Source organism: Equus asinus, chromosome 26 (assembly GCF_041296235.1).
Source record: "Equus asinus isolate D_3611 breed Donkey chromosome 26, EquAss-T2T_v2, whole genome shotgun sequence".
Classification (NCBI taxonomy): domain Eukaryota; kingdom Metazoa; phylum Chordata; class Mammalia; order Perissodactyla; family Equidae; genus Equus; species Equus asinus.
Window position 1 is genome coordinate 37798890 of NC_091815.1, and position 25097 is coordinate 37823986.

At 48.8% G+C, this 25097-nt stretch overlaps 2 protein-coding genes across 4 annotated transcripts; one reads left to right on the forward strand and one right to left on the reverse strand.

Moving 5' to 3' along the window:
* Positions 1 to 3612: 3612 nt before the first annotated feature.
* On the forward strand, positions 3613 to 9153 carry RPS9 (ribosomal protein S9). Of its 2 annotated transcripts, none has more exons than XM_014856566.3 (5): positions 3613 to 3795; positions 3984 to 4105; positions 4338 to 4460; positions 7719 to 7905; positions 8901 to 9153. In XM_014856566.3, the coding sequence occupies exons 2-5, from the start codon at positions 4009 to 4011 to the stop codon at positions 9076 to 9078; spliced, it is 585 nt and encodes a 194-aa protein (XP_014712052.1). In that variant the 5' UTR covers positions 3613 to 3795; positions 3984 to 4008; the 3' UTR covers positions 9079 to 9153. The 2 variants fall into 2 exon arrangements, with proteins under 2 accessions (XP_014712052.1, XP_044614850.1); XM_044758915.2 differs by having other exon boundaries at positions 3633 to 3790.
* Positions 9154 to 9412: 259 nt separating this feature from the next.
* Positions 9413 to 16161, reverse strand: LOC106840879 (leukocyte immunoglobulin-like receptor subfamily B member 3). 2 transcript variants are annotated; one of them, XM_044758908.2, is made up of 11 exons: positions 15972 to 16161; positions 15717 to 15752; positions 15259 to 15546; positions 14801 to 15100; positions 14295 to 14576; positions 13720 to 14019; positions 12124 to 12243; positions 11702 to 11744; positions 11579 to 11616; positions 11308 to 11360; positions 9413 to 10547 (listed from the first exon to the last, which is right to left on the reverse strand). In XM_044758908.2, the coding sequence occupies exons 1-11, from the start codon at positions 16018 to 16020 to the stop codon at positions 10401 to 10403; spliced, it is 1656 nt and encodes a 551-aa protein (XP_044614843.2). In that variant the 5' UTR covers positions 16021 to 16161; the 3' UTR covers positions 9413 to 10400. The 2 variants fall into 2 exon arrangements, with proteins under 2 accessions (XP_044614843.2, XP_070355341.1); XM_070499240.1 differs by lacking the exon at positions 11702 to 11744.
* Positions 16162 to 25097: the final 8936 nt, after the last annotated feature.

The window sequence follows — 25097 nt, forward strand, 5'->3', positions numbered from 1 at the left end:
ATATTACTAAGTGAAAGAAGCCAATCTGAAGGCTACATCTTTATGAGTCCAACTGTATGACATCTTGGAAAAGGCACAACTATAGAGACAGTAAAAAGATGAGTGGTTGTTAGGGGCTGGAGGCGGGTGGGAGATGAACAGGCAGAGCACAGAGGATTTTTAGGGCAGTGAAACTACCCTGTATGATACTGTAAAGATGGATACAGGGGCCGGCCCCGTGGCCGAGAGGTTAAGTTCGCGCGCTCTGCTTCAGCAGCCCAGGGTTTCGCCAGTTCAAATCCTGGGTGCGGACACGGCACTGCTCATCAAGCCATGCTGACTCGGCATCCCACATGCCACAACTAGAAGTACCCATAACTAAAAATAAAAATACACAACTATGTACTGGGGGGCTTTGGGAGAAAAAGAAAAAAAGTAAAATCTTTAAAAAAAAAAAAAAAGATGGGTACATGTTCTTATACATTTGTCCAAACCCATGGAATATACGACACCAAGACTGAACCCTAATGTAAACCATGGACTTTGGGTGATAATGATGTGTCAAGACAGGTAATAAATGTACCACTCTGGTGGGGGATGTGGATAATGGGGAGGCTGCGCGTGTGTGGGGGCAGAGGATCTTTGTGAAATCTACGTACCTTCTTAATTTTGCTGTGAGCCTAAAACTGCTCTAAAAAACACACACACACACACAATTGTGACTGGTGTCCCTATACCCAATCCGTCACTAAATCCTGTGGGTGATACCTTTCAAGCACCGTAGACCCAGAATTTGATCACTTTGCTCCATCTTCACTGCCAATGTGTTGGCAAAAGCCACGATGTCACTCACTCGGATGACTGCCATACCCTCCTAACTCAGCTTCGTTCCCACTCTTGCCCCTCTATCGTCTGTTTTCAACAGAGCAGCTGGCATAATTTGGTTAAAACGTAGGTCGGACCATGGCACTCCTCTGTAAAAACTCTCTGATGGTTTCCCATCTTGAAGTAAAAGGAAAGGCCTTACACTGCAGGTTCCTCTTTCATCCTGACCCCATCCATTCCATACTCCCACTACCCTTCCTGGAATGCTCCTCCCCAGGATGGCCCATGGTCTTGTCCCTCCCTGCCAGCTGGTCTTTCCTTCACCATCACCTTCTGAGGCCGTCCATGGTCACCCTTCCTTAAAATTTAACTCCCCTCCTGCACGCTCCTACCTTCTTGATTTATTTGCTTTATTACTTATCACAAATGTGATATTGTGACTTATTAGTAGATATATTTGGTCTTGGTCCTCATTTCTTTTTTTCTTCTCCCCAAAACCCCCCAGTACACAGTTGTACATTCTAGTTGTATGTCTTTCTGGTTCTGCTGTGTGGGACGCCACCTCAGCATGGCCTGATCAGCAGTGCTAGGTCCGCACCCAGGATTCGAAGTGGCAAAACTCTGGGCCACAGAAGCAGATTGTGCAAACTTAACCACTCTGCCACTGGGCTGGCCCTCTTGGTCCTCATTTCTAACACAGGTCCTAAAACCCTTGGAATCTCCTAAGTGATAAGAGGGATAAAGGTGTCTTGATATTCTTAACGAATCTCTTTCAACTACACCTAAGTTTATGTAAATGAGGTGACTTTTGGAAAGCACCAAAGGATGGGGTCTGGTTGCCAGGGGAGCTAAGCATTTGATTAGGGTGTTGGAACTTTTGGTCCCAGCCCCCCGACCTCTGGGAAGGGCAGAAGGGCTGGAGGTCGAATCAGTTCCCGATAGTCAATGATTTAATCAATTCTGACTACGAAGCCTCCATAATAACCCAAAAGGATGGAGTTCTGAGAGCTCCTGGTTGGTGAACACATGAAGGTGGTGGAAGAGTGGCGCACTTGGAGAGAGCACAGAAGCTCCGCACTTTCCCCATACCCCGCCCTATGCATCTGTTCCATCTGGCTGTTCCTGAGTTATATCCTTTTATAATAAACTGAGAATCTAGTAATTAAAATGTTTCTTTGAGTTCTGTGAATTGCTTTTCAAATTAGTCCAACTCGACGAGGGGAGCATGAGAACCTCCAATCTACAGATGATGCACATTACTAGTTATTCATACATTTAACAATTTATTGACTATCAACTATATATTGGGCCTATGCTAAGAGACTAATAAATAGGAAAGATAAGGGTGGTCCCTATTCTATAACTTTTTTGGGAACTAATCGGTAAACAAGAAAACAAAAATGAACAAGGTAGTTTGAAAGATCTAGAAATACAAAGAAGAGAATGATGATGATGTTAGCTAACACTGAGCGCTTTCTTTGTGCCAGACACCATCCTAAGCACTTTGCAGAGGCTGCATCATTTAATCGTTACCGTAACCCTCTGAGGTAGACACTGCCATCACCCCCATTTTATAGATGAGGAAGCTGAGGCACAGAACGGTTGAGAAACTTGTCCAAGGTATTGCAGCTAGCAAGTGGTGACTGCCAGATTTGAACCCGGGCACTTGGCTAGAGCAGGGTGAAGTGGTGGAGAAAGGAGTGAGTGGAACTGCTCCTCTGAGGAGGTAATACAGCTGAGTGTCCGGGTGAGCAACAGTATAAAGGAGTGGTGAACGGCACAAGCTATGGAGCCAGATGGCCCAGCTGCGACCTTGGCCGGAGCTCTAGTTGTTGAGAGACTGCACATACAGGCAATGAACAGGCTGTAATCATCAGCCCTCTAGGACCAATTGCACTGATTCCATCTCGTCAACTGAGTAATCAGAGTGTTTTTTTAGGAATTGAGACCCCTTGTCCAGTTCAGGACAGTTGAGACCATCAACCCATCAACTGGGCCTGAGCAAACGCCTGATAAGTGACCTTTTTGATGTCAAAAGGCTGAAAACTCCACCCTCAGATCATACTACCAACACCATTTTGGGAACATGAGTCCTATGAAGACCCATGAAGCTTGACTATGCTCCCGCAGATTCATGAATTACCTCACCTCTCCTTACCTCCAATCATCTAACTCCACACTTCAGACCCCTATGCCCGTCAGCCCATAAATTTTGCCCCAAGCCCCGGATCAGGAGACAGATCTGAGAGCACATGCCTCCTGTCTCCTCGCAGATAGATCTCGCAAATAAAGCTACCTTTCTTTTCCCAAAGGCTGATGCTGTAATAAGCGGCTCTTTATGCACACTGGGTGGCCAGCCCTTGCTCAGTAACAAGACCCTATATGACAATGGAACCTTAACCCACAACCTGCAGCAACCTGCCCCCGAAACCAGCCCCCTTATCTGTAATAAACTGCACAGGAAGCCAGCCGGCTATGGCAGAACGTCAAACTGCTCTCTCCAGTAACAAGCAGGAAGGCAAACAAGTACCCCTGTAACAATCAGTCTAAACGCCCTGGGGGTCTTTTCACGGAATGGGAGAAGGCTGCGGTCTAGAGGGTCTACTAATCCATTATACCGAACTCAGAGGTTAGTTGGCGGGAGTAAGTCACCGCCCGGGAGCAGAAAAGGCTCTTCTCTTCTCAAGTCACCGGCTCCGCGAGCCCGGGTCTGGAAGAGAAGTGGTCCTCCCAGTTTAGGACGCCACTCTGGCCCAACCTCTCGTCTCGACTGCTTTTCCGCCCGTCAACGCCTTTTCTGATTGGTGCAGGTCTTCGCCGTGCGTGATGACGTCACGAAACGGCGGCGTTTCTATAAGAGCGCGGCGGGGGCTGTAGCGTTTCTTTTTCTCGGTTACTAGGGGTTGCGCTCACGTGCGTTGTGCAGCCTTGATTTCTAATCTGCTTGTGGCTCGTACGGTCGCGTGGGTCTTGTGAGCTTTGAAGAGTACGGTAAAGAGTTTGGGGGTGAGGTGAGGGTGGTTGGACAAGGCCGCAACGTGGTGGTTGAGTTACACTAATTATAAAACTTTCAGGGACGGTTCTCGCGAGATGATCTTTGGGCTCCACGAGGTTCTAACGTAGTTGTGGGACTGCGCGGGCGCCACCGGAACTCAAGCTTAGCTTTCCTTTCTGCGCAGGCGCAAATAGGCGAGCGGGGCAAACATGCCGGTGGCCCGGAGCTGGGTTTGTCGCAAAACCTATGTGACCCCGCGGAGACCCTTCGAGAAGTCTCGCCTCGACCAAGAGCTGAAGCTGATCGGTGTGTGGCCAGGGCAGGGTTTCGGGGTCGAGGGAGGCCCGGCACGTGGGTCAGGCCGCGCACGTGCTGGTTCTGTTCGGGTCCTCCAGCTTGTCTCCCTCCGTCTCCCCCAAGTTCGGGACCGTTCGTGGTTTGGGAAGATTTTCAGTGTCCCGAAGCCGCCAGTCCGGCTTTTGCACGCGTCCGGGGGACTCAGCTGGTTTTCCCGTCAACTCCCCCGTTCTCTCTGCAGGCGAGTATGGGCTCCGGAACAAACGTGAGGTCTGGAGGGTCAAATTCACCCTGGCCAAGATCCGCAAGGCCGCCCGGGAGCTGCTGACGCTGGACGAGAAAGACCCGCGGCGGCTGTTTGAAGGTGCGTGCGAGCCCGCAGGAGAGGGGCGAGGGGCTGCGGTTCTGCCAGGCCCGCTGAGCCGGTGATCCGAGGTGTCACACTGAGCGGGTGGAGCCAGTTTTTAAACCTGGGAGTTCAGTGGGAATCGTGAGGTAGGAAAGTGAGTCTGGATCCAAATCCCTGCCCTATTCCTCGTATGTGTGACTTCGGAGCTTAGATTTATTCTTGACTAGAATTAGGATTCATAATGTCCGGCAAGCCTGGGCACCTGGCTGTAGCCGTGTAAAATGGAGCAGAGCAGTTCTCCTTAAGTGTCCTGTTGGAAGTTTCTGAAGTGTCTGGTGGTGCCAGCAGGGAGGGGGCTCGGGGGTGTACATTGCCTGCTTTCATAAGGTGGTCAGGCACATTGAGGTGACGTCTCCAGAGGCCTGAACTGGAGGGGACCTGTGCATGTCTCAGGGAAGAACATTTCAGGGAGGGGATGCAGGTTATATAGCAACTTGAGGCTTTAAGAAAGGTTGTGGTAAGATACACGTTATGTAACAGAACTTACGGTCTTTTTTTTTCTTTTTTAAGATTTCTTCTTAAAGTCTTAAATTTCAATTTTGAGGGGGGGGAATTAATGGAGGGCTTTCTAGAGCAAAGATTGGCATGATCACACTCAAATTTTAATAGTGCCTCTGAGGTTGTGAGGTGGCGGTGCGATTAAAATAGCCGATGTCTTGTAAGGATTTGCTGAATGTCTTGCTAAGCTCTTCACCTGCATGACAGCCTTGTAGGGGTAGTTGTATCACTGTGTTACCCGTTAGCAAATGGTTGGAGAGGCCTCCCACCATAGTGGGACGGAGGGCAGGCTCTGGAGTCCAGGTGAACTCAGTGACAGGGATGGAATGAGATGATTTTTGAGGAACGTTAGGGAATGGAACCAAAAGTTGAAACAGTCTCTTAAATGTAAGAAGTAAACTAAGCAGTTCCTTAACTTGGTGAGAGTGTGTCCTGGGTGTGGAAGAGATGTGTGTACAGTATGTAGTTCCGACAGCTGTGAAGTCGGGCTGTCGATGGATCTGTAACTTGTTTCCTTTTTAACAGCTTTTATGGGGATAAAATTTACGTATCTTACAATTTACTCATTTAAAGTGCCTGAAACTTGTTTTTAGGTACCTGTGAAATATGCCACCTCACAGCTGTCATCTTGAGATAGCACTTGTGGCCTGAGCTTAGGGAATCTTGGTTTGTGGTGAAAAGCAGAGGGGCTGGGAGTCGGGAGGCCTGGCTCCCTCAGGCACCTGGGTTTTCTTAAATTTCAGTCAGGTTACTAGTGTGATTTTCCTCCCAACTCATGACTAAGGAAGGAAGTGCTTGTACACCTGAGCCTTGTTAAGCGTGAGTGGTTGTTTGCATCAGAGGTTAAGAAAGACTTGGAGCTGTTTAACCATTACAAATTATCGCATTTAGATCTGTTCTAGGCTCATGAATGTTAGAGGTGTTCATTCTTACTTTGTTCATAAACGAACCCCTTTGACAGTCTCATCAAAGTTCCAGAGTCTGCTGCCCCATGGATGCTGATGCGGGGTGGGGCCTTCTCCCGGAGTGAGGCCAGGCCCCTGCTGGTTCTGGTCTGGGGGACTTTCTGAAGAGACAGCTAATCACAGTGAAACTTGTTCAAGTCTGCGGTTAGATGATAACCCATCATGCGGCAAAGAGATGACCCAAGCGGGCTTGAGCAGCAGGTGTCCAGGGATGATCTGTGGTTTTCCAGGACAGAAGTGGAAGCAGCAAGGGGAAGGCAGCAGCTCAGGTAGTACACTTTCTAGTGAAGCCATTCAGGCGCAGGACAGGAAGGAGCCTGCGAGCTCTGCCTCTGGTACTGCCCGGCCTTTCCCACTGAGGTGTGCGACTCTGGGCAAGAAGGTTCTATGAGTCTCATCTGTTGGAAAGAATCATTCTCACTATAGCCAACATTTGGCTGGCGGTTCATTCAGGCACTTTAGAGGTATGAACTCCATCCTCACAGCAGCTTAAGAAGGACAGGTGTTATATCCATCTTTCGGGTCAGAAACTAAGGCACTGCAATGCTTGCCGCCTGTCATAACAACCAGGACTCTGCCACAGCGGTGCCCACTGGTTGACATTTGTAAAATGTGATTGTTAGTGCTTTGGCCAAGTGGAGCCCATGTCACTGTTTTCTATTTTCTACTGTAAGGAAAAAAGGCACGATATGTCCAAACTGGTAGATAATCCCAAACTCATTTATGTTTACCGTTGGATATAGTTTTGTATTAATATTGGAATATCATTAAGTCTTTAAGTTCAGCATTCATTAGAGCAAAGAATGCGGCCATGTTGCCATTTGGGGTGCTGGGAAAGGTGTAACGGTGTCTCATTGTGATTCCAGCCCCTTCCCTCTGTTCACTCTGCCAGGAGGCTTTGTCTTCACAAAGGCAGCCACCTTTCCTTCACTCTTCCCCTGGGGGACAACAGTGCCGGGGATGTTGGACGTGCCCAGTAACGTGGGTCCCTTGTTTATGAAGTGTGCTTGGATTTTGTTTTGCTGTCACTGAACGTAAGACGACCCTTCACGAAAAGTGAAACTAATCCTTTCTAAGGAAGAACGTTTTGGGCTTTCACCCCACTGTCAGGGTGTTGATTATGAGGCTGTGTGGAGATGAGCACAGTGAGCCTGTGCGTAGGGGCTTGTCCCCATCATCCCAGGGGCAGGGCAGAGTAGTGTTTGGAACCATGGGCTTCGGTTGACCCTGGGCAAGGCCTCCTGAGCCTGCGGTTGTCGGACAAAAGATAGAAGCTGACATCTGCTGGATTACTTATGCCGTGCATTGTTAGGTTATATACACGCTGTGGTTTTTTTTAGTGGAAGCCCCCACAGATAAAATGATTAAATGAATGACATACTGAGCTTAAACATGCCCAGTCTTAGACTTTTTTCAGCCCAGTGTCAAGTCCTTTGAAGGGCATTATCTCATTTATTCCTGTCAACTCTGAGGGAAGTTCTCCTTTTTTCAGGTGATAACGCAGTGGTGGGTAGTCACCTGGCCCCATTGGTAAAGTGGATATAATCATGGTAACGTGCCTTAGGGGATGTGAGGATTGCCTGAGTCTCCCAGTGGCTCGTACATTGAGTTCTGTATCAAAATTAGCTCTGACTTCCCACTTACGTCTGACCACCATGATATGGCGCTATTAAGAGGAGGAGGATTTGCACTCCAAGAAGTCTGAGGTCAGCCAGAACCCCAAATCAGTGCTTCCTTCCCCTCTTATCAGGCAATGCCCTGCTGCGGCGACTAGTCCGCATCGGGGTGCTGGACGAGGGCAAGATGAAGCTGGATTACATCTTGGGTCTGAAGATAGAGGATTTCTTGGAGAGGCGCCTGCAGACCCAGGTCTTCAAGCTGGGCTTGGCCAAGTCTATCCACCACGCCCGCGTGCTGATCCGCCAGCGCCACATCAGGTACCAGCTCTGACGGGCTCCCTGAGTCCTCCCCTACTCCATCCCTTCTGATGGTTCCCCTCACTAAGCCTGCTCGTCCCTATCTTCTATGCAGCCCTTGGAGGTGACAAAGGTGTGAGCTCCCCTTGAGGGTACAGACTGCCCCCCTGCGAACAGCTCGTGGGGGAGCTGGGGGCAGCCTCATCCCCCCATAGCCCAGCGCAGGGGTCACTGCGGCTTGAGCCGTACACCTTGCGAAGGCTTCTACCAGGCATGCGGGCAGCTGGACAGGTAACAGCTCTTGGTGTTGCCAGTTGAGAGAAGTCATTGGGCTGCGACTGGCTTGTGTGGGTTCAGCTCTCTACTGGGCCCACTTGTGAAGTCATTCCAAACCCTCATCATCATTGCATTCTTGCACTTCGTTGGGAAGTGCAGTGTTGTGAAGACTGAACTTGGCGAGTTCATTCCCCACAGTCCAGGGTCTGACACTCGAATGCCAGGGACTGTAGGAGGAGCCTGGCTGGTCAGGGTGGCAATGAAGAGATCAGAGGGCACATGAGTCTTTGGGTACTCAACTTGCCCTTTCTGTAAAATGGGCACCATTTGGGGGAAGTTGCAGTAAGTGGGCAAGGTATATTTGCACACTGAATTTCTGCCTCAGCCCTTCACTAGCCCTGTGACCCATGAGGTTGAGTTTACATGCTGCCACCTCACCTCATTGGCTTTGTGGTCTTCGGTGGGCTACCTCTGACTTTCTCTCTCCTGTAAAATGTGAACAAAAAACTTGTCACAAAGTGGTTGTGAGTTGGGTGATGCCCTAAAACACCCCTGAGCAGCATGGGAGTCCACAGGATCAGGAATGCCCCTTGGCGGCACTCAAGTCACTGCAGCTGTAGTACCAGCCGTACCAGCCATACCAGCTGCAAAGCACAAGTGAACAGTAGAGTGGGGTCTCGTCTTGGCGTGGGGTCCTGTTTCCTCCAGTCCCCTTCACCTGCCACCCCCCCGCCCCCCAGGGTCCGCAAGCAGGTGGTGAACATCCCATCCTTCATCGTCCGCCTGGATTCCCAGAAGCACATCGACTTCTCTCTGCGCTCTCCGTATGGGGGTGGCCGCCCAGGCCGTGTGAAGAGGAAGAATGCCAAGAAGGGCCAGGGCGGGGCTGGAGCTGGTGATGATGAGGAGGAGGATTAAGCCCACAGCCTCTGCTGGGCTGGTGGAGTGTTTAGTTTTCCAGTCGGATAATAAAGCAGCATCAACGCTTTGGAACTGGTGTTTGTTGGTGTCTTTCCCTTCCGCTCTGCACAGCGCCTTCTGCACTGAGAAGCAGCTCCGGTGGGTCCCTGACCAGGTTACCTCAAGCCTAGTCATACCTTCCGAGTGTCGCCTCCTGCTGCAAGGGCCTGGCTGTCTCTGTGTTCAGATACTTGTGACTGCCTACTAGATGGTGGTCCTTGTCCATTAGGGGGAGGGCTACTGTAGTGAACAAAAGAGCATCTTTACATGCCGCTTCATATCACAGCTGGGAGAAGTGTTAGGGAAAAGTTCTTTGAGTCAAAGGAAATTCTCAGCGCACCATTTACATGTGGGGGTGGGGAGGAGTTTTCAGGCAGAGGAAGGAGCAAGTGAATGTAAGGGCCAGCCTGGATTTCCGGCCCTTTAACCCTGACCCTGGCTTTCTGACTGAGCCCATCAAGGATAGCCCACCAGGGAGGAGTTGCTGGTGAAGATGAAATACTTTAATTGCATTTTTGGTCGGGAGCATTTGATGAAACCTGTAGGCTGATTTCAAAGCTTAGGGTGTGGTTGATGGGCAAGTTCCTGGTTTTATTCCTAAGATGTGAGTTCAGTGAAGTGGGAAATAGTAAGTCCAGATTAGTGGGGACTAGTTGGGGACATATATGGCTCCCTGCAACAGGACGCCCCCACCCCCGCATTTGGAATTTCTGAACACATGATCAGAGGGAGCAGGCTTGGCTTCCCTTTTCTCTGCTGTTTTGAGAAGCCTCAGGAAGGGGCTTGGTCTCAGGAAATGTGAAACACTTGGAATTGAGCAACCCCTAAGCGATTGCAGCTGCCCCCCTGCACGCTGTGGTCGGTCCCTGTCTGGGGGCATTTGGGCTCAGCTCAGTTAAAGTGCCCACCCAGCTTCACAGAGATCCCTTGAAGCTGCCAAATTGCTGTGAAGCCTGCGTAAGACTCCAGTCCTTGAGCTGAAGGACTGGGCGGTAGGCCCTCCCCCCCTCCCGCTCCAAGGTTGCTATTTGTGTGATTATGGCCTTGAGCAGTTCCATGGGATCCCTGCAGTCATTGGGGTCCCTTAGTAGGGACTAAGATCAATTTTGTAATGTTGGTGGAATCCCAGGCAGCAAGGTCCCAGAAGCTCCTGATGGCCCACATCAAGTCTCCAAGGGGCTGGAGTTCATTAGATGGGTGTCCCTGGGGGTAGCTCCAGTGCCCTTTGGGGTCTCTGCAGGCCCATTCCTCGGAGTGTGGCGTCTGCGTCTTGTCCTGGGCTAGTGGGTGGCCAGAGCAGCGTACGTGCTGGGCTCATCAGGGGACTCCCTTGACGGGGAGGAAGGGGGTGCAGTTGTCTCCCGTCTGAGGGACAGGTGGTTCAGCTGGGCGTAGGTCACGTCTTGGGTGTCTTCAGATGTCACAGCCTAGAGTTGGGCGAGAGGAAGGCATGTGGTTGGGGTGGAGGGCGATGGGGAGGAAAAACACTCTCTGGGGGTCGTCGTCAGGGCCCTACTAGAGTCAGTGAGTGGCGCTGGGGGTGGGCTCTTCGATTCTACCCTTGCCCTCCTTCAGTCTGTGTCTTTTGGGGTCTGGGGGAGGCTGGATGTGAAATTTCAACGCCTGTGATGGCAGTTGGAAGTGTGAGTCTGGTGCTGATGAGAGGACTGGAGACAGGAATTGGCCATGGAGCCAGCAACATGAAAGGACAGTCAGACCCCAAGCACCCCTACAAGGGAGTTAGATTGTTCACTGGGGTGAGCTGGCTGAGCCTGCTGTGGTGTAAGGAGCCGATCTTCACCTGCATTACGTTGGAGGCCCCGTGGGTTTGACACAACCGTGGGACAGACGGGAAAGAGAATGAACAGAAAACCGAGAGCTGAGCTGGGCTATAGGACCCTTTGTGCGGATTTAAAAGGCCCAGGGCTTGGGTTTCAGCCCCTTTGGGCAGGGCACAGACTTTTCAGCCCTAACCCTCATCCTGCCAGCTCCACCTGAGCTCAAAGGTCAGAGGAGGCCAGCATAGGTGACCAAGGAGAGCGTGGGGTTGCAGCAGCTGGAGATAGCCGTGTGCTTCCAGAAGGGAGACGCTGCAAAGGCTGAGTGGTGTGAGGGAGAAGTTTCCACTGGATTTAGGGTGTGAACAAGGAGATGTAGGTGTCCTGGTCAGGACTAGAGGGAGCTCACCTGAATGTCCAGCTGTCTGTCCTCCTCGGGCTCTGTGTCTTTTATGACAGCATCTGGTGGGGACAGAATAAGTGGATCCCGTCTTTTGCCAAGAGTCCCTGAGATCTCACATGGCATGACCCAGAGACGGTCAGTGACTTGGCTAAGGCCGCATAGGACCAGGTTCCTGCACTCTCACCCCCGAGACCAGAACCCCCTCCAGCCAATCCCCAGTCTCCACTGCCCCCTTCTCTGGGCCCATCTCCGCAAGGACAGCCCCTCGTCCCCTTACACAAGTTCTCCTCCTGGATCTCAGCAGCGGGGCGGGAGCTGGGGGAGGAGACAGGAGTGTTAGGAGGCAGCGAGGGGCCCCGGGATGGGGTGGGAGTCTGGGGGTCTTCAGGAGAGGTCTTACGTCTTCTGCAGGCCTTTGTCCTCAGGCGCTGACGCTGCAGCCACTGCAGGAAGTTGGAAATCAGCCTCCAACCCACCCAGAACCCTCCCCTAGGGCCGCATTAAGATCTGCGGAGGGTCTAAGAACTGAAAAGGTGGCAATTCCCTCCCACCGCCATATGGAATTCAAAAGAAAGCAGTTCTAAATGATAAAAAAGCTAAACTTGTATGTATTTCCAGACATTTCATAAGTGAAGAAGCTGAAAGAATACTCCAGAAGACTTAGGTGTGTATGTTGACATTAATCAGTTCTTTTTTCTCTCACTGGGAAATGCTGCAAAAAATGTTTTTCTAGGCTGACTTTCCCTTCTATTTGGCTTCCCTCTGGCTGGTTCACTAAGCCCACGTCCTCCAGTGACCTGGGTCACCCTGTTCCCTACTCACCCGACATCCTGTGTTTGCCCTCACGCCGGTGCCGGAAGAGGAGGAGGAGGAGGAGGAGGGAGAGCAGCAGGACAAAGGCCACTGAGACCCAGATCAGAGGCTTCAGGTACCACTTGAAACCTTGGGCATGAGTGACGACACACATAGGCCAATGATGACGTTTAATTGAGCACGTACTGTGTGCCACACACGTGCTAGGGTCTGTGCATTCATCTCTAACCCTTGGAACAGTCGTGCAGCATCTGCAAACCACCTACTTTACAGATGAAAAAAATTGAGGCACAGAGAGGTAAATCATGTGCCCAGGTCACCCAGCCTGAAGTGGCAGAGCTGGGACTGGAATCCAGAACGGTGGGTTCCCTTGTTTTCTATTATCATTTTTTATGCTGTGCCCTTACTCTCTAGGCAGAACACGAGGCAGAGACCTGACCAGCAAACACAATCCCTCCCCCACCCCCCTCTCCCAGCCCACGTCCGTCCCCTACTCTGCAGAGGGCTGGCACCCCCAATGGGGACCTGTGTGCACATGGAGCGTGTGCATCTGGGAAGGGCAGGAGGGAGGGCTGTCCTCCTTGAGCTCTCGGGGCCAGGCCCCAGGCTGAGGGCTCTCTCTCTGAGGGGCATGGTGGAGGCCTGTTGTGCAGAGAGGACCCTCGGGCTCGGAGAGCAATGTGCTTCGTCCAAGGTCCCACAGGTGGGCAGTAGCAGCATTGGGGTTTGAACCCGGGGGTGTCCTTGCCCCAACTCCACGGCTCCTCCTGGACGGGCTGCGCCCCTGAGCGTGTGGAGGAGAGCTCAGACACCGTCTCTGTCCCCACACTCTGTCCACGCAGCCTTCTTGGACCATGCAATCGGAGAAACTGGTCCCAAGGAGAAGGAGGAACTTTCCTCAGGTCACCATCTCAGAAAGGGACTGAGTCAAGACCAGACCTGAGCCCCTCCCACGCACCGCCTCCCAACAGAGACCCTCACCTACCCTTCCTTGTGCCTGACTCTGGGTGAGGGGCCGATTCTCAGAGCCACCGCCAGATCAGGATGGGAGGTGAGGGGGGCTGCCATTCTCACTTCAGCCTGGCTGCCACTGCCCCCGGCTGGGTGCCAACGTCTCCCTCTGCCATGATGCTCCATCTGCTGTCCGCCCAGCCTCACAGCCCCTGAAGCCCCATGGCTCCCCGTATCTCTGCCCAACTCAGCCCCCCTGGGAGACAAGCCATGTCAGGGCGGGTCGTCTTGGTCCCCTGGGGATCAGCCTCTTCTAGGCAACGTTCTTCTGTCTCTGGGTGAGGGACTTCTAGGACTGGACACTGGAGGAGGATCAGGAGGCGGTGCCTCTGGCCTTTTCTCCTTTTGTCAGCCCTGAGTCCTCCCCAGCTGTCTCCACTCAGCACAAATGTATCTGGACCTCAGGGATGAGGATGAGGATGAGTCAGGAATGGAAGTTGCTCTGGCTTTTTCCATCCCTCTGAGAGGTGAGGTTCCCCTCTGGCTGACTTGCCTTCTGTGACCCCCTCACTCCCATCCCAGCCCAGAGGTCCCCTGGGAACAGGACCCTGAACTGACCGTGAGGACACAAGGGGCACCACTGGGGCTCCTCACCTGAGATCTGGAGCTCCAGGGGGTCACTGGGCAGTGACAACAGGTGGGGGGAGGTGCTGTCTGAGCCGTAGCACCTGTAGGTCCCCTCGTGGTCTGAGGTCACAGGACCGATGGTGAAGTTGGCCTGAAAGGGGGCGGCCGTGTCCTGCAGATGACGGAGCTGGGGAGGAGCAGGTGACCCCTCCTTGGACAGATGGAAGGTATCGAACCAGATCTCAGAGCGACACCGCAGGGTCACGTTCTCTCCCCAGGACACTGAGGGCCCCGGCTGGGCTGAGAGGGAGGGTTTCTTGTACATCCCTGGGGAGAGAATGTTGTAGTGTGTAGAGAGCTGCCCCCTCCCCACACGCCCTTGACCACTGACCTCTCTTCAAGGACTCTCTCTGTGACCCCCTCTCAGCTCCCCTCTGTCTTTTATCTCCTGGAGCCTCACTCCCCGTTTCTCACTCCCTCTCCCTAGACCATGGCCCCATCTCAGTCCCTGCTCCAGGACCCTCTCCCTGGACCCCATCACTACCAGGGGTGACCCTGGGCCCAGCAACCTGGGCTGACGATCAGGACATGGGACTCCTCACCCATGATCAGGATGTCCAGGGGTGCGCTCGGGGCTGACCACACGTGGGAGAGGTTGTGTCCACCGTAGCATCTGTACTGGCCCCCGTTGGTGTGGTTCACATGGCCCAGGGGGAAGTTGGCGCTGTGCTGCCCATGAAGATGCTCCGGGGGTGTGAGTCCCTCATCCTTGGTCAGAGCGAATCTGTCAAAGCCGGCCTCTGAGTGACACTGGAGGGTCAGGTTGTCTCCAGAGAGCACCAGCGAGCCTGGGTGGGCTGAGAGGGAGGGCTCCCTGTACACGCCTAGAAAGAAGGAACAGTGGCATTGAAGGGGACGCACACCCCACATTGCCCACTGGGGCTACAGTGAGAGCTCTCGCTGGTCGACCCCCAAACATCCTGCTCTGTGGTTCAGGACCCAGGAGGTCAAGTCACCAACCCTCATCACCCCCAGGGCTCCACTGGATACAAGCTTAGGTTAGCCATTTTGGGGTCCCAGGAAAGAGGTGGGTCAGGGGACCCCTCACCTGTGACCTCAAGATGCAGAGGGCCACTGGGGTGTGACCACACATATGGGTAGGAGTGGGGATTATAATAGCATCTGTAGGTCCCCCCATGGGAGGTGTTCACGGGGCCCACAGGGAAGACAGCTGGCTCCCCCCAATGATGGATCCTCGATTCCACGTGTCGGGGAGGATCAGCTCCTCCCTCCTTCAGCAGATGGAAAGTGCCAAATGTGTTCTTTGAGCTGCACAAGAGGGACACATTCACTCCTGATGCCGCCACAGGGCTTGGGTGGGCTGAGAGGGAGGGTGCACTGTACATTCCTGAGGGAGAAGGAGGGAGGTGTGTTAAAGAGGCGATCGTCAGCCCACACACCCCAGGTGTGGACTGTGAGTGCTGAGGTCCCCTGAGCCCACACTCCTTTCCTTCTGCCTGTGAGGAGGAACCCACAGTGGGAGGGGACCCGGCTCCTCCCCCTTACCTGTCACCACTAGGCGCAGCTGATCACTGCGCTCTGACCAGCTGTTCCTGCGGATGTGATAGGCACACTGATACAGCCCTGCAGTCTGTGAGCTCACAGATTTGATGGAGAAACTGGTCTTGTTGCTGGAGTCCTGTAGGGCCTTTATACCCACGGGGCTGTATACCTCCTCTCTATACAGATGGTAGACGTCAGCCTGCAGAGACCCCTGACACCAGATGGTCACAGGGCTCCCCCAGGTGACCACGGGTCCTGGGTCAGCCCAGATGGAGGGTTTGGGGGTGACTCCTGGAAAGAAATCAGAGCTGAAGTGTCAGCGGAGCCCTTCTCCCCTCAGCTTGCCCAGCTGTCATTCAAGGCCCCTCCCAGAGTGGTCACCTCAGCCCAGACCCTCTGAGCTCCTTCCAGCTGCCCAGGGCGTTCACTGGGCTGAAGCAGGAGGTGTGGGGAGGACTCACCTGCCTGCACCTGGTTCCACAGGCCCCGACACAGCGCTGGAAGAGAGTCCCCTGTGAGGGCACATCCCCCAACCCGCACACAGAAGCTCCAGGCCTGGTCTGGGACCCTGAGCACTGGGGTCAGACCTAGGACTGAGCACGTCTGTCCTCCCCCAAGAAGTCCTGCCCCCACTGAGCCTCCTGAGTCCTGGGTCTCAGGGACCAAGACCTGGGAGGGGAGCAGACACTATCCCTCCTCTTTTCCCCAAAGCTCACCGAGGCAGAGGAGGGCAGAGAGGGTTGCGTTCCTGATGCTGCCTCCCATGGTCCCCAGTGGTGCAGACGACTTATAAAGTCCACAGAACCCTGAAGGACAGACAGACGACCGGGGTGTGACAAGATCCAGTCTCTGTGTGCCACGTCATGGTTTCCTCATAAGCAGTTTCTCACAGGAAGGGGAACAGCCCCTCCCAGGGCCGTGCTCTGCTCTCCCTGAAGGATGGGACTGCAGAGACCTCAGGCCCAGGGCACCTTCCAGACCAGATCTGAGTCCCTGCACACAGACACACTCTGCTTCTATGGCTTATGCCAAATGAATCCAGAGAGACACTTGTCCCAGAACATGAGGGTAGAGGACGATGCAGGACAGGGCCTGGGAGCCAGCCCATTTCAGTGCCAACGCTGACTCTCCCTCTTATAGGGGCTTTGTGGCCTGTGGCAAAGAACTTCCCTTTGCTGAGCTTCTGTAAATGCAAATTTCTTCCTTTCTTTCATCTTCTAGGCAATCAGTAAATATTTACTGAGCAGTTACCATGTCCAGTCATGGTGCCAAGAGCTGGAGGGTCATTGATGAAGCTGACAGATTCTTTCCTTGGGCTCATGGGTTCAGATGAATGAAGTCAGAGATTACAAATATTTAGGTGGCAAACAATTCAGTTGTAGTCTTGTTTTAATACAAGTTGGAAGAAAAAAGAAAACAGGGGACAGTGAGATTCAATAACAGACTTCCTGCACCTTGGGCCTTGGTTGTGAGAGATCTTTTGGGGGAAGCAGTGACCCAAGGCGTGAGCAGGGGTTAGCCCAGAGCTGGTGGTGGGGGCTTCCTCGCCCACAAAGATCTGAGCTGTTCTCAGAATTGAGAGCAATGAGGAGGAGGCTGGGCCTTGTCACACAGGATCTTGAGCACCGTGCAAGTAGTTTGGATTTTACTTTTAAAGCAATGGGAAGATTTAAAGCAACAGACAGTGTGAACATATGTCTGGGTTTTCTTTTTTTTGTTTGTTTTTTTTTTTTTGAGGAAGATTTGCCCTGAGCTAACATCTGTGCCAATATTCCTCTACTTTGTATGTGGGATGCCACCACAGCATGGCTGATGCGTGGGGTAGGTCTACACCTGGGATCTGAACCTGCGAACCCAGGCCACCTAAGTGGAGTGTGCGGAACTTTAACTCTTGGCCATGGGGCCAGCCCCCATATTTCTGTTTTAAAAAGACTACCACCATGTAGAAATGTAAAGCAGGAAGGCTCTATTGATAATTAGCTCTATTGATGATAAAACTCCAACAGTAATCTGGCCCCTGGATGGTGTGTTGATCAGTATTTGAAGTCGTTTATGTGGTTTTCTCATATAACCCTTGCACAAACCTATAACACAAAATACATGTCCAGTTGAGTGGAATGAGACAGGATGGCTTCTTGGTCCTTCAGGTTGGAAAGGAGTCAGCTAGGTGCAGACTTGCTGAGGGAGCAGCCAGAGGAAGGCACGGAATTGTTAAGTAGCTCAGGTGGTGTGTGTGTGTTTGGAGGTGTGTGTGGTTAACTGTGATGAGTTTGGTTGAGAAGGAGAGTTGTGTTTGCTGGGGCTGGTGAGTTTAGCTCAGGCCTGATCATTAACAGCCCTGAACATCAGATGGTGCAACTTGTGTTTTTTTGAAGATGGAAACTGTAGGAAGAGTTTTGAGCAGGGCAGGATCAGACCAGACAGGATTCTTAGAAGAATGTTTTGGAGGCAGCGAGAGGAATGAACTGGAGAAAGGAGTGCGGGCTTGGATTGGAAGACCAGGAAGGAGGCTGATGTGATGACACAGATGAGACCTCCTGACTCTTGTGATGGATTGTGATATTGTTAATAAGGACTCAAGGGGCGTGGTGGTGTGGATGTGACGATTGAATGTGAAGTGCAAGGGACTGAAGAACTGAGGGCTGATCCTCTCTCTGCCTTGGTACCTGGAGGAGCCAATGGGGCCCTCACAGGGAGGATGACCCTAGGGGAGAAGGAGGCTTGGGGAGATGCTTAGAGGGCTGATCACCATTTCTTAGAAGAAATCACAGCCCTCCCTCCCAACCTGGGAATGAGGGTTTTCTTCCCCTCAAAACACTTCCCTTCACTGACTTCCTTGTTTCTATAAGTCGGCACCATCTTTTTCTTCATCACTTTCCTTCAAAATCTCTGAGTCATTTCTGCCTTCTTATTGCCCCTTCCTCCCCTGAGCAGAGCTCTTCATCTCATACTGTGGATTCTTTTTCCAGGCACTGAGCGAGAGCACGGGTTGGAGGCAAAAAAGTTTAAAAAAAATGAACACAGACTCAGGGATCTGTGAGATAAATTATATCATTGATCCTGCAGCAAAAGGAGATTGATATTAATGAAGAAAAACATATTTGAAAAAATAAAAGCTGACCATTTCATAGATTTATTGAAAGTCGTAAATTTATACGTCCAAGATGCTCAGCAAACGCAAAATAGGATGAGCTTTAAAAACTCTGCCCACACACATCATAATCATAATCAAATTAGTGAAACCCAAAAAAACAAATTTCCAGAGAAAATTGCCATGAAACACAGAGGAAAAATGATCTGAATGATTACAGATTTCACATTAGAAACCGTCCAGGTCAGAAGATGTGAAAGTTCTGAGAGACAAGAAGAGCCACCTGGAATTCTTCTGGATGTGTCCTGAGGAATGAAAGCAAAATGAAGTCATTCTGAGACAAAGGAAACCGAGAGAATTTGTCCTCAGACCTGTCCTAAAAGAAATAAGGTAAATTCTTCAGGCAGAAAGGAAATAATTCTAGAGGGAAACTTGGACTTTCAAGAATAAATGAAGAGTGAAAAATAGTAAATATCTAGATAAATGTAATAGCATATATTTCTCCTCTAAGTTCTTTAAAATATGTTTGGTTTCGTCCAATTCGAAACTGTTAACATTGTCTGATGGGGTTTTTATGTCTGTAGATGTAACACACAGAACAGCTCCAGCACGAAGGGGTGAGGGTGAAAGGACCTATACGGGGATAAGGCTTCTCCATTTCTCTTGAAAAGATAAAATGTTAACTCTTTGTGGAGTCTGTGAAGTTATGTGTGTATATTATAATGCCTACAACAGTCACTTAAGAAACAACATGCAAAGAGTTACAGTTAGGACATCAGCAGATAAATTAAAATGAAATACTAAAAAGTACTCCAAAAAGCCAAAAGAAGACAAGGAAGGGACACTGAAGAGCAAACAATATAGGGACAAGCAGAAAACAAACAATACAGTGATAAACCTTAAAAGAACTTTCAATAATACATTAAATATAAATGGTGCAAACACAATTAAATGGCAGAGATTAGGATTAGATTAACAACAACAAGTAAGACCCACCTGCATGCAGTCTATCAGAGGTTCACTTAATACAATAATGTAAATTTATTAAAAATAAGAGGATGAATATATTATGCAAACATTAATTAAAAGAAAGCTTAAGTGGCTGTCTAGGTTTCCCATTGTTGCTGTAACAAATCACAAATTTAGTGGATTTAAACAATACAAATTTATCATCTTACTGTGATAGAAGTCAGAAGTAAAAAATCAGTCACTGGGTAAAGTTGAGGTGTCAGCAGGGGTGGTTGCTTTTGGCGGCTCTGCCATGAGAAATGGTTCCTGGCCTTTTCCATCTTCCAGGGACTGCCTGCTGTGCTTGGCTCCTGACCCCTTCCTTCCATCACTGCAGCCTCTTGGTTCCCCCATCACATTTCCGACCACTGACTCTGGCCCTTTTGTCTCCCTCTTACAAGAAGCTTTGTGAATACCTCGGGCTCTCCCATATAACCTAGGAAAATTTCCCTATCTCAAGATACTTATTTTAGTCACATTTTCAAACCCCCTTTTACCCCATAAGGTAACATATTCACAGGTTTCAGGGATCAGGGTGTGGATATCATTGAAATTTGGGAGAAAGCAGCATTATTCTATCTGCCACAGTGGCTGCCATATGAGACAGAACAATAAAAGATGTCAGGTAAAGTAGACTTTTGAACAAGAAAATTATCAAGGATAAAGAAAGATATTACATAAAGATAAAAAGTTCAACTCACCAAGAAGACATAGTAATCCTAAGTGTGTATGCACAAAACCACAGAGCTTCAAAATGCATGAGGGAAAAACTGTCAGAAATGAAAGGGCAAATAGATAATTCAACAACTGTAGTCTGGGATTTTACACTCCTCTCTTGGTAATTGTTTGAGCAAATGGATGGCAAATCAACAAGGACACAGAAAACCTGAACAACGCTATCAACACTTGATCTAATTGACACACGGAGAAAACTCCACCAACAGCAAAGTGCACATTCTTTTCAAGCGCACATGGAATATTGCCCACGATAGTCCATATCCTTGGTTTTAAAATGAAGCTTAACAAATTTAAAAGAATTAAAAGAAGTGATCATCCATCACTTCTTTTCTGATCCTAATGGAATTTAAGTAAAAACCTATTACTGGAAAGGTATATGGAAAATCTTCAACTATTTGGAAATTAAACAAGACAGTTCTAAATAATCCATGGGGCAAAAAGGACTCAAGGAAAATCAGAAAATAGTTTGAACTGAACAAAAATGAAAATACAGCTTACTAAACATTGTGGGGTGCTGCCAAAGCAGAGTTTAGAAGGAAGAGAAGAGCAGAAAGTACTCATTTTAAATAAAGAGTGGTTTCCAATCACTAACCTAAGCTTCCATTTAAGAGACAAGGAGAAGAGGAGCAAACTCATCCCAAAGTAAGCACGGTACAATAATAACAGAGGGCAGAAATCAATGAGTCTGGAAACAAAACACAGGAACAGAAATCAATGAAACCCAAAGCTGATTCTTTAAAGAGACCAATAAAATTGACAAACCACTAGAAAGGCTAATGGTAGAAAAAAATAGACAAGACACAACTTGCCGACATCTAGCATGAATGATGGAATGTCACTATAAATAGGATTATTTTTAATCAATTAATAATTAATAGGATAGTAAGAGAATACTACTACAAAAAACACTGTGCCCATAAATTGGACAACTTAAATGGAATGGCCCAACTCTTGAAAGACACAAACTACCAAAACTCACTGAAGTGGAAATCATCTGATATTCTTGAAAAACATTAAATTGAATTTGTAGTTAAAACACTTTCCAGAAAAGCAAATTCCTGGCCTCAGCGGTCTCACTGGCACATACCACCAAACATTTGGGGAAGAATTAATACTATTCTTCACATTCTCTTCCAGAAAACAGAAGAGAGAGAAACACTTTGCAACAATTTTATGAGGCAAGGATTACTCCAAACACTAATCAAAGACGGTACAAGGAAAGAAAGGTGCAGACCAATGTCCCTCAAGAACATAGATGTCAAAATCCCCACCAAAGTATTGGTAAATAAAACCCAGTAATATAGGAAAAGAACAATCATCAGAACCAAGTGGGATTCATGCTCAGATGCCAGGCTGGTTCAGCATCTGAAATTCAATAAATGCAATCCACCACATTAAGAGACTGACAAAGAAAAACCACATCCTTACATACTTACATGCACACAAAGATTGGATCAAATAAATAAAACGCTCAGCAATACAGGAATAGAAGGGAATTTCCTTAATCAGATAAAGAGCATCTATGACCTATGCTTAGCTAAAATTATACTGAATGTTTTTCTCTTGTGATTGGGAAAAAGGCAATGATGTTTTCACCGCTTCTATTCAGAAGTGGCCGGTGCAGTAAGACAAGTGAAAGGGAATAGAAGGCATAACGGAAGGGATATGACTGTCTTTATTCCCAATCCGTATAATCAGGTGGAGGAAATCCCAAGGAATCTACAAAGAGCTTCTACAACTAAGAGGCGAATGAGCAAGTTCTCAAGATATAAGATCAATATTCAAAAATCAGTTGAATTTTATTCTGTAAATTAACAAGGGACAATTGGAAAGCAGAATTAAAATACAAGACTATTTACAATAGCTCCCCAGACCATAACATGTAGGGAGAAATGTAAGTATAGAGGTGTGAGATCTGAAGACTGAAAACTATCATTCTTAGCTAAGAGAAATTAAAGAACTAAAAAAAGAAGCAGTATCCCATATTTATTGATGAAAGGATCAATATTGTTAAGATATCAGCTCTCTCTAAACTGGCGTGTATTCAAACCACCTCAATGAAAATCCCACCTAGCTTTTTTAGCAATTGACAGGCTGATACTAAAATGTATGTGGAAATACAAAAGAGCAGTGATAGCACAACAGTTTTGAAAAGGAATAAAATTGGACATGTTCTTACACCAAGACTTTCTGTGGAAGGAACAAATGTAACAGCCAGTGTGGTATTTGCGTAAGGACAGGAGGTAGAAAAAATAAACAGAATGGAGATCCTAGATTAGACCCACACGTAGACGATCCATTGACTTTCAACAAAGACAGAAGTTCTTCCTTGAGGAAAACATCATCTTCTCCACAAATGGTGCTGGTGCAACTGGATGTCTATTTGGAATAAATGAACCTTGACTGTTACCTCACACCAGAAACAATAATTCACATGAAATGAATCATAGATCTAGTTGCAAAAGTCAAAACTGTAAGCTAATGGAAGACATTCATGAAAATCTTTACAAACTTAGATTAGATACAGATTCCTCAGAAAGATACAAAATCAAAAACAGCAACAACAACAAAAAGGTTAATTGGAGTTTAAAAAATTAATAACTTTTGCTCTTCAAAGGACAGTGTTAGGTAATGGAAGAAACAAGCCAGACTGAGGGAAAAAATATATATATTGTGTGTGTATCTGATACAAGATTTGTATGTAGAATAAGTAAAGTTTTTACAAATAATAATAAAACCTTCCCACGTCAGCAAAACAGTTTGAACAGACATTTCTCAAAAGAAGAGATTTAAATGACCAGTAAACACATAATATAATGTTCAATATCAATAATTATTACAGCAATGAAACGAACTAAAGTGAGATATCAATAATATGAACAAATTTTTAAAAAATTACTGCACAAAAGAGGGCAGATACAGAAAGCACATGCCTTATGATTTCATTTCTGTGAAAGTCCAGATCTGGCAAGACTAACACCTAGTGAAGGAAGTTGATTGCTGTTTGCCTCAGTCTGGGGTTGGGGGGCATAGGTTGACTGAAAAGGTCACCATGGAATTTTAGGAGTTTGTTTTGTATACTGATTGTGGTGGTAGCTGTTACGTGAATTTCTACATTTGTCAAAGGTGATCAAACTACACACTTAAAGGGGGCACATTTTATGCCTCAGTGTTCACACACACATACGTGCTAGTTAGGCTCAATCAGTGTCCATTCCATCAGGGCTGAAATCAACTTGCAGCCACATGTCTGATGCTTCCATAAGGAATGATACCATGTTAAGGACTCTCTGTTGGTCTCCGCTGCTGAAACGATGGCCATCCATCAGTGTCTGTAGTTGCATCACTCTCAGTGAAAGGCAGTCCATGACACCAGGCTCATCAAGAGCCTCCATCTCTCCCGCAGTGGCTGTCCTTCATAGGCCGCTCTGTAAAACACTGGGATGATGAAGAGCAGAGGCTGGCTAGTATGTGCTGAAAGAGCCAACCTGTCCCCTTGGTTGTTAAGAACCTTGTCTACAGTGGGGCTCTCTGGGGACATCGATATCTGATTCAAAGATCCGGTGCTTTGAGCCCCGTCCTGTACATCTGTCCATACACATGGCTCCTTCCTGGATATCCTTGTCTCCTCCATTCAGTTATGCTCCTTCCAGTCCCCTGACCGTATAGGCAAGATATTTGCTACTATCCTGGAGTCCGTGTACACCTTTACATTTAGCCGGTTCTCTTTCCACAAAATGTGCATTATCCTTTTCATTGCACGAATATCTGCCCACTGAAGGCATTTCCTCTCATCGGAGTCCCCTGAGTGGGGCTGTAGCGCAACACTACTCCAAAACATCCCACCACCAGGCATGACCCAGACCACAGAGCTGTAGATGATGGCTCAGGAGAGGCGCCATTGTGATGCGTACGGATGTGGGCATCATCTGCATCTAACCACATCTTTGTACGACTCACCTTTGTCTTCTGGACCTTTCCATGGCTCCAGGTTTCCACTCTCACCCAACAATGGATTGCAACCTTATGACTTGGTGGGAATGACAATTGTCAGCTCGTCATGGATGGTTCCACTTGCATGGACACTTGATGTCTCCTTGTCAGTCATTCAGTTTCTATTGGGAACTAGTAGCACGTCAGGAGCAGCCTTTTAAGTGGCGTCTACTCTCTGCTGCAGGTGATGTGATGGCATGAACCCAAGGGCGCTGAACTTGAACTCTGCCAGTGGGCTGGGCAGGGAATTCCCATAGCCTCACGGTACAGGGGTTCATACAGCACCAGGGGACCTGGCAGGTCACTTGGCTGTGGCACTAGGGTCCTGGTACTGCAGACCCCTGTCTTCCTCTGGGCTCCACTCAAACCCATAGCCTTGTCACTCACCTGATAAGGGAGAAATATGTTTTCTCAAGTATGGTATATGCTGCTTCCACCATCCAAAGCCTCGTACCCAGAATTGTGTCTCTTTCTTAGTGTGAAGTGTTGCAAGGTGTGATACAGGGTATATCATGGCGGGACTCAGAGAGCAGCACATCTATAAAGTTCACTGCTTTGGCAAGCCTGAATCTTTTTTCTAACTTTTTATTGAGATTATAGTAGTTTACAACCTTGTGAAATTTCAGTTGTACATTCTTGTTTGTCAGTCGTGTTGTAGGTGCACGACTTCACCCTTTGTTCCCACCACCCCTTTCCCCTGGTAGCCACTAATCTGTTCTCTTTGTCTACATGTTTAACTTCCACATGTGAGTGGAGTCATACAGCGATGGTCTTTTTCTATCTGGCTTATTTCACTTAACACAATTCCCTCAAGGTCCATCCATGTTGTTGTGAATGGGACGATTTTATCCTTTTTTATGGCAGAGTGGTATTCCATTGTATATATATATCATATCTTCTTTATCCCATTGTCAGTTGATGGGCACTTAGGTTGCTTCCACATCTTGGCTATTGTAAATAATGCTGCAATGAACATAGGCGTGCATGGGACTTTTGGAATTGCTGATTTCAA